Source organism: Rhinoderma darwinii, chromosome 4 (assembly GCF_050947455.1).
Source record: "Rhinoderma darwinii isolate aRhiDar2 chromosome 4, aRhiDar2.hap1, whole genome shotgun sequence".
NCBI classification, from domain to species: domain Eukaryota; kingdom Metazoa; phylum Chordata; class Amphibia; order Anura; family Rhinodermatidae; genus Rhinoderma; species Rhinoderma darwinii.
Genome location: NC_134690.1, coordinates 111698833 through 111711978, shown reverse-complemented (window position 1 = coordinate 111711978; position 13146 = coordinate 111698833). Strand labels below are relative to the sequence as shown.

At 43.5% G+C, this 13146-nt stretch overlaps 1 protein-coding gene across 1 annotated transcript in view; it reads right to left on the bottom strand.

The window, feature by feature from the left end:
- PCOLCE2 (procollagen C-endopeptidase enhancer 2) overlaps positions 1 to 9160 on the bottom strand; it is a 113029-nt gene extending 103869 nt beyond the window's left edge. The window contains exon 1 of the mRNA XM_075863991.1: positions 8907 to 9160. Coding sequence (XP_075720106.1) covers positions 8907 to 9073 — 167 coding nt within the window. The 5' untranslated portion in view covers positions 9074 to 9160. The remainder of the gene's footprint in view (positions 1 to 8906) is intronic.
- Positions 9161 to 13146: the final 3986 nt, after the last annotated feature.

Genomic DNA, 13146 nt, shown 5'->3' with positions numbered 1-13146 from the left:
AGGGGTTGCAAAATCTGGTGACAGAGCCTCTTTAACCCCTTCCCTCTTTAGCCACTTTTGACCTTCCTGACCGAGCCTCATTTTTCAAATCTGACATCTGTCACTTTATGTGGTAATAACTCCGGAATGCTTTCACCTATCCAAGCGATTCTGAGATTGTTTTCTCGTGACACATTGGACTTTATGTTACTGGCAAAATTTGCTCGATATGTTCAGCATTTAATTGTGAAAAACACCAAAATTTAGCGAAAAATTGCAAAAATTAGCATTTTTCTCAATTTAAATGTATCTGCTTGTAAGACAGGCAGTTATACCACCCAAAATTGTTTCTAATTAACATCACCCATATGTCTACTTTAGATTGGCATCGTTTTTTGAACATCCTTTTATTTTTCTATGACCTCACAAGGCTTAGAACTTTAGCAGCAATTTCTCACATTTTCAAGAAAATTTCAAAAGGCCATTTTTACAGGGGCCAGTTCAGTTGTGAAGTGGCTTTGAGGGCCTTATATATTAGAAACCCCCAAAAAGTCACCCCATTTTAAAAACTTCACCCCTCAAAGTATTCAAAACAGCATTTAGAAAATGTCTTAACCCTTTACACATGTCACAGGAATTAAAGCAATGTAGAGGTGAATTTTACAAATTTCATATTTTTTTGCAGAAATAAATTTTTAGTACAATTTTTTTTATAACACAGAAGGTTTTACCAGAGAAATGCAACTCAATATTTGTTGCCCAGTTTCTGCAGTTTTAGGAAATATCCCACATGTGGCCGTAGCGTGCTACTGGACTGAAGCACCGGCCTCAGAAGCAAAGGAGCACCTGGTGGATTTTGGGGCCTTATTTTTGTTAGAATAAATTTTAGGCACCATGTCAGGTTTGAAGGGCTCTTGCGGTGCCAAAACAGTCAAAATCCCCCAAAAGTGACCCCATCTGGGAAACTACACACCTCAAGGAAATTATCTAGGGGTACAGTGAGCATTTTGACCGCACAGCTTTTTTACAGAAATTATTAGAAGTAGGCCGTGAAAATTAAAATCAACATTTCTTCAAAGAAAATGTAGGTTTAGCGATTTTTTTTCTCATTTTCACAAAGACTAAAGGAGAAAAAGCACCGTAAAATTTGTAAAGCAATTTCTCCCGAGTAAAACAATACCCCACATGTGGTAATAACCGGTTGTTTGGAGACACGGCGAGGCTGAGAAGGGAAAGAGCGCTATTTGGCTTTTGGAGCTCAAGTTTAGCAGGAATGGTTTGTGGAGGCCATGTCACATTTACAAAGCCCCTGAGGGGACAAAACAGTGGAAACCCCCCACAAGTGACCCCATTTCGGAAACTACGCCCATTGAGGAAATTATCTAGGGGTATAGTGAGCGTTTTGACCCAACAGGTTTTTTGCATAAATTATTGGAAATAGGCCCTGAAAATGACAATCTAAATTTTTTCAAAGAAAATGTAGGTTTAGCTAATTTTTTCTCATTTCCACAAGGACTGAAGGAGAAAAAGCACCGTAAAATTTGTAAACCAATCTCTCCCGAGTAAAACAATGCCCCACATGTGGTAATAAACGGTTGTTTGGAGACACGGCAGGGCTGAGAAGGGAAAGAGCGCTATTTGGCTTTTGGAGCTCAAGTTTAGCAGGAATGGTTTGCGGAGGCCATGTCACATTTACGAAGTCCCTGAGGAGACAAAACAGTGGAAACCCCCCACAAGTGACCCCATTTTGGAGACTACACCCATTGAGGAAATTATCTAGGGGTATAGTGAGCTTTTTGACCCCACAGGTTTTTTCCAGAAATTATTGGAAGTAGGCCGTGAAAATAAAAATCAACATTTTTTCAAAGAAAATGTAGGTTTAGCTTATTTTTACTCATTTCCACAAGGACTGAAGGAGAAAAAGCACCACAAAATTTGTAAAGCAATTTCTCCCGAGTAAAACAATGCCCCACATGTGGTAATAAACGGCTGTTTGGAGACACGGCTTGGCTTAGAAGGGAAAGAGCGCTATTTGGCTTTTGGAGATCACATTGAGCAGGAATGGTTTGCGGCGGCCATGTCACATTTGCAAAGCCCCTGAGGGGAAAAAACAATGAAAACGCCCAAAAAGTGACACCATTTAGGAAACTACACCTCTTGAGGAATTCATCTAGGGGCGTAGTGAGCATTTTGACCCCACAGATGTTTCATAGAATTTATTAGAATTGGGCAGTGAAAATAAAAACAATCCTTTTTCTTCAATAAGACGTAGCTTTAGTGCAAATTTTTTCATTTTCGCAACAAATAAAGGAAAAAAAGAACCCAACATTTGTAAAGCAATTTCTACCGAGTACGGCAATACCCCATATGTGGTCATAAACTGCTGTTTGGGCACACGGCAGGGCTCAGAAGGGAAGGACCGCCATTTGGAGTGCAGATGTTTCTGGATTGGTTTCTGGGCGCCTGTGGGCCCAAAACAGTGGAAACCCCCCAGAAGTGACCCCATTTTGGAAACTACACCCCTCAATGCTTTTACCTACGGGTGTAGTGAGCATGTTAACCCTGCAGGTGTTTTGTAGAAATTAGTGTGAACTCGATGTTGCAGAGTGAAAATGGGATTTTTTCCACAGATATGTGGACAATATGTGGTGCCCAGCTTGTGCCACCATAACGAGACAGCTCTCTAATTATTATGCTGGGTTTCCTGGTTTTAGAAACACCCTACATGTGGCCCTAATCTCTTGCCTGGACAGTCGACCAGGCTCAGGAGTGAAAGCGTACCATGTAAAATTGAGGCCTAATTTGGCGATTTACAAAGTATTGGTTCACAACTGCAGAGGCTCAGATGTGAAATAATAAAAATAAACCCCTGGGAAGTGACCCCACTATGGAAACTGCACCCCTCAAGGCATTTATTAAGGGGTGTATTGAGCATTTTCACCCCACAGGTCTTTTCCATAAATGAATGCGCTGTGGATGGTGCAAATTAAAAATTTATATTTTTCCCTAGATATGCCATTCAGTGGCAAATATGTCGTGCCCAGCATATGCCACTGGAGACACACACCCCAAAAATTGCTAAAAGGGTTCTCCAGGGTATGACGATGCCATATATGTGGAAGGAAACTGCTGTTTGGGCACGCTGTAGGAAATGCCATTTGGCTTTTGGAGCGTGGATTTTGCTTGGTAGTAGTTTTGTTTGGAGTCTTACTGGTGTTTCCGTTTATAATGTAGGGCATATGTAAGCCGGGCGGAGTGTATAAGGGGCATAGTCAGGTGGTATAATAACGGGGTAAAAAAAAACAATAAAATAATCCATAGATGTGTGTTACGCTGTGAAGCAATCCTTTCTGCACAGGCCGGTGTCGCACTGATATATGGCGTCCTTTATTATCCCCCTTTTGGTCCACACTCCGCGCCTTTGTAGTTTGGGGAATTTTGCTGGGAAAGTGTTGTCCTGGTATAATACGGGCACCGTCGCTTCCAGCGGATATGTTTGGGCCCTCCCTTTCCTGGTTCCCTAATTTTAGGTCCTTGAAAAATCGCCTCTTCAAACAGAAGAAATGTTCCCCTCGGGCACAACTGCATATTTTTTTATTTCCTGACTTATTGGAGCCATAACTAATTTTATTTTTCATAGACGTAGTGGTATGAGGGCTGGTTTGTTGCGGGACGAGCTGTAGTTATTATTGGTACCATTTTGGGGTACATGCGACTTTTTGATCACCTTTTATCCTATTTTTTGGGATGCCAGGTAAACAAAAAAACGCAATTCTGGCACAGCTTTTTTCGTTTTTTTTTTATACAGCGTTCACCATGCATTATAAATTACATGTTAACTTTATTCTGCGGGTCCGTACGATTCCGGCGATACCTCATTTATAGAACTTTTTTATGTTTTACAACTTTTTGCACAATAAAATTACTTTTGTAAAAAGAATGTATTTTTTCTGTCGCCAAGTTGTGAGAACCATAACTTTTTAATTTTTTTGTCGCCGGAGCTGTATGAGGGCTTGTTTTTTGCGGGACGAGCTATAGTTTTTATAGGTACCATTTTTGGATACGTGCGACTTTTTGATCACTTTTTATTCTAATATTTGTAGGGCAAAGTGACCAAAAAACAGAAACTCTGGTAACGTTTTTTACGGTTTTTTTTACGCTGTTCACCGCGTGCAATAAATAATATAATATTTTGATACCTCCGGTCGTTACGGTCGTGGCGATACCAAATACATATGGTTTATTATTATTTTTCAATAATAAAGGACTTGATAAGAGTAAAAGGGGGATTGTGTTTTATTTGATTACTTGAAACTTTTACTGTTTTCAAACTTTTATTTTGTGCACTTTTTTTTACACTTTTTTTATACTTTTTTTACACTTTTTCTCAAGTCCCACTAGGGGACTTGAAGTTCCAACGGTCAGATTTTTTTTTTTCTAATACATTGCACTACCTATGTAGTGCAATGTATTAGATCTGTCAGTCATTCACTGACAGCAAGCCGATTAGGCTTCGCCTCCCGGCGGGGCCTAAATCGGCTTCCGTAATGGCAGAGCAGGAGACCATTGTGTCTCCTGTTGCCATAACAGCAGTCGCCAGTCCCGATTGCCTGTCAGGGCTGGCGATCTGCTAGTAACCGCTACGATGCAGCAATCGCTTTCGATTGCTGCATCGAAGGGGTTAATGGCAGGGATCGGAGCTAGCTCCGGTTCCTGCCGTTACAGGTGGATGTCAGCTGTACAGTACAGCTGACTTCCACCGCTGATGACGCCGGATCAGCTCCTGACCCGGCGCCATCTTGCCGACAGCTACGGAAGCCGATCAGGCTCCGCCGCCGGGCGGATCTTGACCGGCTTCGGTGCTAGGCAGACCGGGAGCCCAGTATTAGGTCTCCGGTTGCCAATGCAGCCACCGGAACCCCGGCAATTTCATTGCTGGGGTTCCGATGAGCTGCAAACACCTTAAGTGCAGCGATCGCGTTTGAGCGCTGCACTTAAGGGGTTAATGGCGGGGATCGAAGCTAATTTCGGTCCCCGCCGTTACAGCCGGATGTCAGCTGTAAGATACAGCTGAGATCCGGTGATGATGGGACCGGCTCAGCTTCTGAGCCGGTCCCAAACATTTGGCGTACATGTACGGCAAGATGCGGGAAGTCAGTACTTTCCATGACGTACATGTACGGCAAATGTCGGGAAGGGGTTAAGGCATTCATCTAGAGGTGCAGTGAGCATTTTGACCGGAGACATACACCCCATAAACTGTAATGCGGGTTCTCCCGGGTATGGCAATACCCTCAATGCGGCTGTTAACAGCTGCCTGGGCACACAGCAGGGCTCAGAAGGGGGATAAGCTGTGCGGAGTGCATCAGGGTAAGTAAAACTGGGGTAGATTAAAAATCAAGGGATGTATGATAAATCTTAAAACACTTTCATACAGAGCCCTGGTTTTTCGGGACACGTGTCACATTGATATATTGTGTCCTTCCTTATCCCCCTCTTATAGCAGACTTTGCACCTCTTTTGACTTTTTCCCTTCTTGCCAGTTTGGGGAACTTCTCCTGGAAAGTGTTGCCCTGGTACGATGCGTGTGGTCTCGCTTCCAGAAGTACTGGGTGCCACCTTCTTGGTCCCTAAAGATTAGGTTCGTGATAACCACCTCTTGAAATTCCAGGAAAGTTCCCGTCTGGCCTGTACATCGACGTAGCACGTACGCATTGTACAATGCCACCTGTATGATGTGCACAGCCAACTTCTTATACCACACCGCATGGCGCTGTAGGGCTTCAGGACTTGATCTGACAAGTCCACCCCTCCCATGTACCTATTGTTGTCCAGGATGCAGTCTGGTTTGGGGGTCTCTGTACTGGTATCTCGTACTGGTACATGGGTACTGGTGTGGCCATGTATTGTTGTCAATACAAGGACATCTCTCTTGTCTTGTACTTGACACACAATATGTTGCTGCTAGAATGTGCCCTGCTCTCACCCCTTCTGAGTGTTTGCCCAAGCAGTGTCTTAGGGAGGCCTCTCAGATTTCTTCTAGCAGTGCCGCGTGGGACACTGGTATAACAATTATCCAGGTAGAGGTGGTAACCCTGGTCCAGCAGTGGGTGCACCAAATCCCACACAATTTTTGCATTAACTCCCAGTAAGGGGGGGCATTCTGGGGGCTAAATACTGGTGTCCTTTCCTTCATATATCCTAAATTTGTAGCTATACCCTGATGCACTCTCGCATAGCTTATACATCTTCACGCCATACCTTGCCCTCTTACTCGGCAGGTACTGGCGGCATTGAAGCCTCCCTTTAAAATGTACCAGGGACTCATCAATAGAAATACACTTGTCGGGGGTGTATGCTTGGGAAAACCCTGCACTGAAACGGTCTAATAGGGGTCTCCGTTTATGCAAAAGGCAAAAACTGGAGTCATCTCGGGGTGGGCACTGCTCATTATCAGTAAAATGTAATAAGCAAAGTATTGCCTCTTTTTTTTTTTTTAGGTTCCAGTTCAGTTCTGAAGTTGCTTTGAGGGGCCTATATAGTAGACACCCCCATCAAACACCCCATTTTAGAAACTAGACCCCCTCAAAGTATTCACAACAGCATATAGAAAGTTTATTAACCCTTTAGGTGTTTCACAGGAATTTAGAGCAAAGTAGAGGGGAAATTTACATATTTATTTTTTGGGTCAGAAAATCCTTTTTATTCCATTTTTTTCTGTAAAACAGAAGGTTTTACCAAAGAAATGCATCTCAATACTTATTGCCCAGATTCTGCAGTTTTGAGAAATATCCCACATGTGGACCTAGTGCACTAATAGACTGAAGCACCGACCTCCGAAGCAAAGGAACACCTAGTGGATTTTGAGGCCTCCTTTATATTAGGCACCATGTCCGGTTTGAAGAAATCTTGTGGTGCCAAAACATTGGAAACCCCCCAAAATTGACCCTATTTTGGAAATTGGACCCCTTGAGGAATTGTTTTTTCATTCTATTTTTTTTTTTTACAGCGTTCACCATGCGCTATAAATGACATATTCACTTTATTCTGCGGGGCGATACGATTACGGCGATACCATATGTTTATAGTTTTTTTAATGTCTTATGGCGTTTGCACAATAAAATACTTTTTGTAAAAAATCATTTACTTTTTGTGTTGCCTTATTCTAAGAGCCATAACTTTTTTTTTTCCAATCAAGAAAGCCGTGCGAGGACTTGTTTTTTGCGGAACTAACTGTTTTTTGGGAGGTGAAGTGACCAAACAATTGTGATTCTGGTGTGGTTTATTATTAATTTATTTTATGGCGTTCACCGAGCGGGACAAATAACGAAATAGTTTTGTAGTTCAGGCCGTTACGGACACGGCAATACCAATTATGTATAGTTTATTTGTTTATTTATTTATTTTTATTAATAATAAAGTACTGATAAGGGAAAAAAGGGGATTTTTACTTTTATTACTTTTAAAACTTTTATTTTCTTATTTTTACACAACTTTTTTTTAACTTTATTACTTTGTCCCACTAGGGGACCTGAGGGCAGGAGACCCTGATCGCAATTCTAATACACTGCACTACATGCGTAATGCAGTGTATTAGAGCTGGCAGCTACTCACTGACAGCAAGCATAGTGGGTCCTGACTTTGTAGGGCAGTGTATCTTCAAGATAAGGATCGAGTTGTAAAATGTACCAATGTTTGTTAAGGGTGCTGCGAATTTTAACATGTGCTATGTTAAAAGTAGTTATAAAATTTAGATTCTCCTCACACTTGGGAAGTTTCTTTTGATCGGATGAATTTATTGAAGATTTTGACACCAAACAATCTTCCCGAGTTAGATCTTTTATTTTGTTGATGCCATGGGTTAGTAGTTGTCCGGGATAACCCTTCACTTTAAGGCGTTTTATAAGAATTTCTGACGCTGTTTTTTCCAATACTTTTGAACTGGCTGTACGGAATATTTTTGATACATTTATGGTAGTGGCCACTGGTGAAATCGAGGTAACTGTTGGTGTCGACTTTCTTAAAGAAAGTACGTGTAATGAACCTGTTTTGTTCAAATGAAACATGAAGATCGAGGAACTCTATTTCAATCTTGTTTATAGTGCTGGTAAATGTGAGACCCCAAGTATTTAGATTTAGGGATTCACAAAAAAGAGAGGCTTCTTGTATATCCCCTTTCCACAAGATGAAGAGGTCGTCGATATATCTTTTGTAGAGGAATATATGTGAGTTTGAGCAAGCGGAGTTCTGGATATATTGATTTTCGAATTCTCCCATAAATCAAGATGCCTATTCTGTAATAGCATTAAGCATAAAATCACAACCTTTTCTTCCATCTACTCAGGGGAAAAATTTGAGATCGAACATCATCTCACCTGTAGATCTAAATCAGTTATTTATCTATTACAATGCTCTTGCCCGCTTCAAGACATCGGGAGAACAACACAGCCTCTACATTGTAGGCTAAACAAACACCGATCAAACTGCATGAAAGGTTTCATGCGACATAGCATATCGAGGCACTGCACATTGCAACACAATAAAGACTTTGATTGCTACACCATCATACCCATAGACTTTGTGGACCCAACAACGAATAATAGCCTTGATAACCTGAACAAACGTGAAGTATAAATTAAACACCTTCAGCCCCATAGGCCTCAATATCATTACCGAAACTATTATATAATATAAACATCTAAACCTCTGTTGGAATCATCTCCGGCTGTAATATTCCCCCTTCCTGTTATGTGACAGTAAACGTGAGAACAAGTAAACACACACCGTTTTGTGTATGTGAAATGTACCTGAAAAACACAGACTTTCTAAACCAACAATAACATATATCAACATCTGACATCCTCCGTGCTGTCATACTGCAATACCATAGTGTTAACATTACATAAAAATAAGTATATTCCACTTACCTGTCTTTCACAGTTGGTACTTCAGTACAGGGAGTCAATGACCCCTTTCTAAGTAAGTTTCGACCAGTGTCAAAAGGTAGCTCCCTGCTTTTCATCTTCTTCCATCTTCCTATTCCTAGGTGGTCCCTCGAGTTGTTTTGCAATGTGTTGTGAGGACTGCACTTCATCCAGACGACTCCCCTAGGATAGCCACACGACTACTATGTGACGTAGTTAATTCTGCTAAATGCATAAGTAGACACTATCTTGTCTCTTCCAGCAAAGACACGCTACACAATTGAGACTCCTTTAACAGGAAACAGACAAATAAAGTTTTTAATAAAAATTCCTTTAGTGTGTACACATCGCAGATATGTAGCTTTCTCTAGGTATCCAGTCATCAAATTTTCATATACATTTCTATCTACTTGATTCTAACCCCTTTCTTTTTATGTAGATTTCCACTGACTATCGTAACTAATATTGACAGTTCACATTGAGCGGTTTTTGACACGTTAACGCTCATTTTTCCTGTCTAATCACCTTTTTAGAATTTAATAAGGCCAATACCGACTAACATTTATTTTCCTATCTGCTCAGTCACACCAAACATCTGTTAACAGTAAATGCTACAATTGCTAATGTTCCAAATGTTTTTATTGTGTGTTCTTTTACCAATGTTTGTTTTAATTTCAACTTTGAATATATGAACTCTGATCCTGAGCCTCCATGTGGATCCACGACAGGCTATATAGCCTCAGCTAAGGCGGGTCACCGTCATTGTGTTTTTTACTAGCCTGATGAAGAGATCGGTCCGGTCTTAAAAATGCATAGCATTCCCCCCGATGTATTTTATTTCCCTAAAAACTCAATAAATAGTTAAAGATCTTTACTGTAGCAGTCCAGGATCTTATTGAAATCCATACCAGCAGCTCTTTACCCAAGGAGCCTGTTGGATTCTTTTCATTTTTGGGAGGTTCAGCGCCGCCCAGTGGGATTTCCTCTTTCTTACCAAATATCTACAATCAACAACTGTTGGCACACGGAACAAACACTGATGGCACACGGCACTGCAATGCATGAAAAATGTGTCAGTTTTTTACACGCGCAAATTGGACAAGTTCGTGTGAATAAGGCCTTAAGGTAACTTCCTGTAACCTCAACTGCAACAAGAAAAGTTAGCTTCCCCAGCACAAGAGTACCTGGATAGTCCAGACAGTGCCAGAGTCTTTAGCACGGATGGAGGTGGGTGCAGCAGGTTGCGCCAGACGTGGCGGATGACAGCAGGTGCAGCATGTTGTGCCAGACGTGGCACATGACAGCAGGTGCAGCAGGTTGCGCCAGACGTGGCGTATGACAGCAGGTACAGTAGAATGCGCCAGACGTGGTGGATGATAACAGGAGCAGCAGGACATGACTACAATCACTAACAGCCTCAGGAACAATAACACAGCATGGGATACAGGATACAGGTAACAGGGCATGGGAACACTGGAACAGGGTAAACACTAAGGAACCATTTGCAAAGACTAACATGGGAATTACTAACAACGCTCAGGCAAGGAGTGAAGGGGCAGGGCCCTTCTTATAGTCCAGGGTGATCTGAGAGTAATTAGTCAATTCCTAACATGTGTGCATGCTAGCCCATTAAGGACGGGAATGAGCTTGTGCGCGCACACTTGAGGTCACTGCAGGACAGGACAGCCGCATGTGCTGGCATCCTCGGGGAGGAAGACGTTGGCAGGATATGAGGGGTCTGCGACCTTGGCCATTACAGTACGCGGCCATGGACGCTACAGTATCCCCCCTCTTACACCCCCTCTGCTTGGGTCAAGAGCGAGAGAGGAATCTCTTAATGAGGGCAGGGGCATTAAAGTTCTCTTCTGGCTCCCAGGACCTCTCCTCAGGACCAAACCCTGTCCAGTCCACCAAATAGAAAGTCCTTCCTCTTACCCTTTTGCAGTCCAGGATCTCTTTCACCTCAAACACATCAGATGAACCGCTGGGAGCAACTGCGGGACTGGGAGTCCTACTGTAGCGGTTCAGGACCACCGGTTTCAGGAAGGACACATGAAAGGAGTTGGGGATCCTGAGGGTAGGAGGCAGCCGAAGCTTATAGGAGACAGGGTTTATCTGTTGTAGTATCTCAAAGGGTCCGAGGAACCTGGGAGCAAACTTGTATGAAGGCACCTTTAAATTAATATTCCATGAGGACAGCCAGACTATGGTACCTGGAAGATACTGAGGCGTCTCTCTTCTTTTTATATCCGATTTTCGCTTCATGCTAGCAGAATAGAGGACTGGGTCTGTTGCCAGATTTGCAGAAAGTCCACAAATGCAGAGTCAGCAGTGGGACCCTGAGATGTAGCCGACACAGGAAGAGGGACTAGAATGGTGTGGAAGTGGTGGATTCACTTTTGTGATTGTTGTATAAGAACTCGGCCCATGGAAGAAGCTGTACCCAGCCATCATGCTGCATGGAGATGAAGTGGCGGAGATAATTCTCCATGATCTGGTTAATCCTCTCTACTTGACCATTGGACTGGGGGTGATAAGCTGAGGAAAAGTACAATCTCACATCCAGGCGTTTACAGAGGGCTCTCCAGAATTTCGAGGTGAACTGAACCCCCCCGATTAGACACGATGTGAAGGGGCAAGCCATGCCTATGGAAGATGTATTGGATAAAGAGATTTGCCAGTCGAGAAGCAGAAGGAGGACCAGTCAGCGTGATAAAATGTGCCATCTTCGAGATGTGTGAATATCGACAGTGTTGTATCTGAGGCAGGAGGTCTGTGACAAAGTCCATCGCAATGTGCTGCCAGGGGGCATTAGGTACAGGCAGAAGTTGGAGCAGGCCAGCAGGCTTGGAGTGAGCAACCTTGTTAGAAGCACACACCGTGCAGGAAGAGACAAAGTCCACAACATCTTTGGGTAGCGTGGGCCACCAGAAATAATGACTAATCAGGTCTCAGGTCTTACGAACACCATCGTGCCACGACAGTTTAGAGCTGTGTCCCCAGCGGAGAATTCTTCTCCTGTCTGCCAACCGAACAAAAGTCCTCCCCGGAGGGATGTCTCTAACTTGCAAAGGATTGACAGTGACAATGCAGGACGGGTCTATCATACTTTGAAGGGACTCCACCGTGTCATTAGTCTCAAACGACGTGGACAGGGCATCGGCCCTAACATTCTTGTCAGCGGGACGGTAGTGGAACACAAATTGGAAACGGGTGAAGAACAGCGACCACCTGGCTTGACGAGGGTTTAGTTGTTGAGCCGACTGGAGATAGGGGAGGTTCTTGTGGTCGGTTTATATCATGATGGGGTGAACTGCGTCCTCTAGCAGATGTCTCCACTCCTCCAGAGCCAATTTGATGGCCAGTAGCTCCCGATCCCCAATAGAGTAGTTGCGCTCTGCAGAGGAAAAAAGTCTTGAGTAATAGCCACATACTACTGCCTTTCCTTTGGAGCTCCTCTGGAACAGGAGTGCACCTGCACCAACAGAAGAAGCGTCCACCTCCAATGAGAATTGCCGAGACACGCCAGGATGATGGAGGATCGAGGCTGAAGTGAAGGCTTTCTTTAGGCTAATAAATGCAGATTCTGCCTCTGGAGTCCACACATTGGCGTTCACACCCTTCTTTGTAATGGTAGAGATGGGAGCCTATTAGTGATGAGAAGTTTTGGATAAACTGTCGGTAGAAGTTGGCGAATCCCAAAAAATGCTGTATGGACCGCAGGCCCTGAGGACGTGGCCATTCCAGAATGGACTTTACCTTCTCAGGGTCCATCTTGAAACCTTAATCCGAGAATATGTAGCCCAGGAAGGGCAGAGAAGTTTTTTCTAAGACACACTTCTCCATCTTAGCATATAGACGATTCTCACGTAATCACAGTAGAACCTGACGGACATGCCTCCGATAAGTCGTCGGATCTGGAGAAAAAATCAAAATATCATCGAGATAGACTACGAAACAGACTGTCACGTAGCGGGTTAGTGGACCCACTAGGCCATACCGCCATAGCGGGGAGGCAGCTGGCCAAACAACAGGAAACCCCAGCAAAAAAATGTCCCGCACATGGGTACCTGGATAGTCCAGACAGTGGCCGCAGCTCTGGCACTGATGGAGATGGATGCAGCAGATAACGCCAAACGTGGCGGATGACACAGGTTCCGCAGGTTGCGCCAGATGTGGCGGATTCTTCTGGACGTGGCAAATGACATAGGATGTGGCGGATTCCTCTGGACGTAGCAGATGA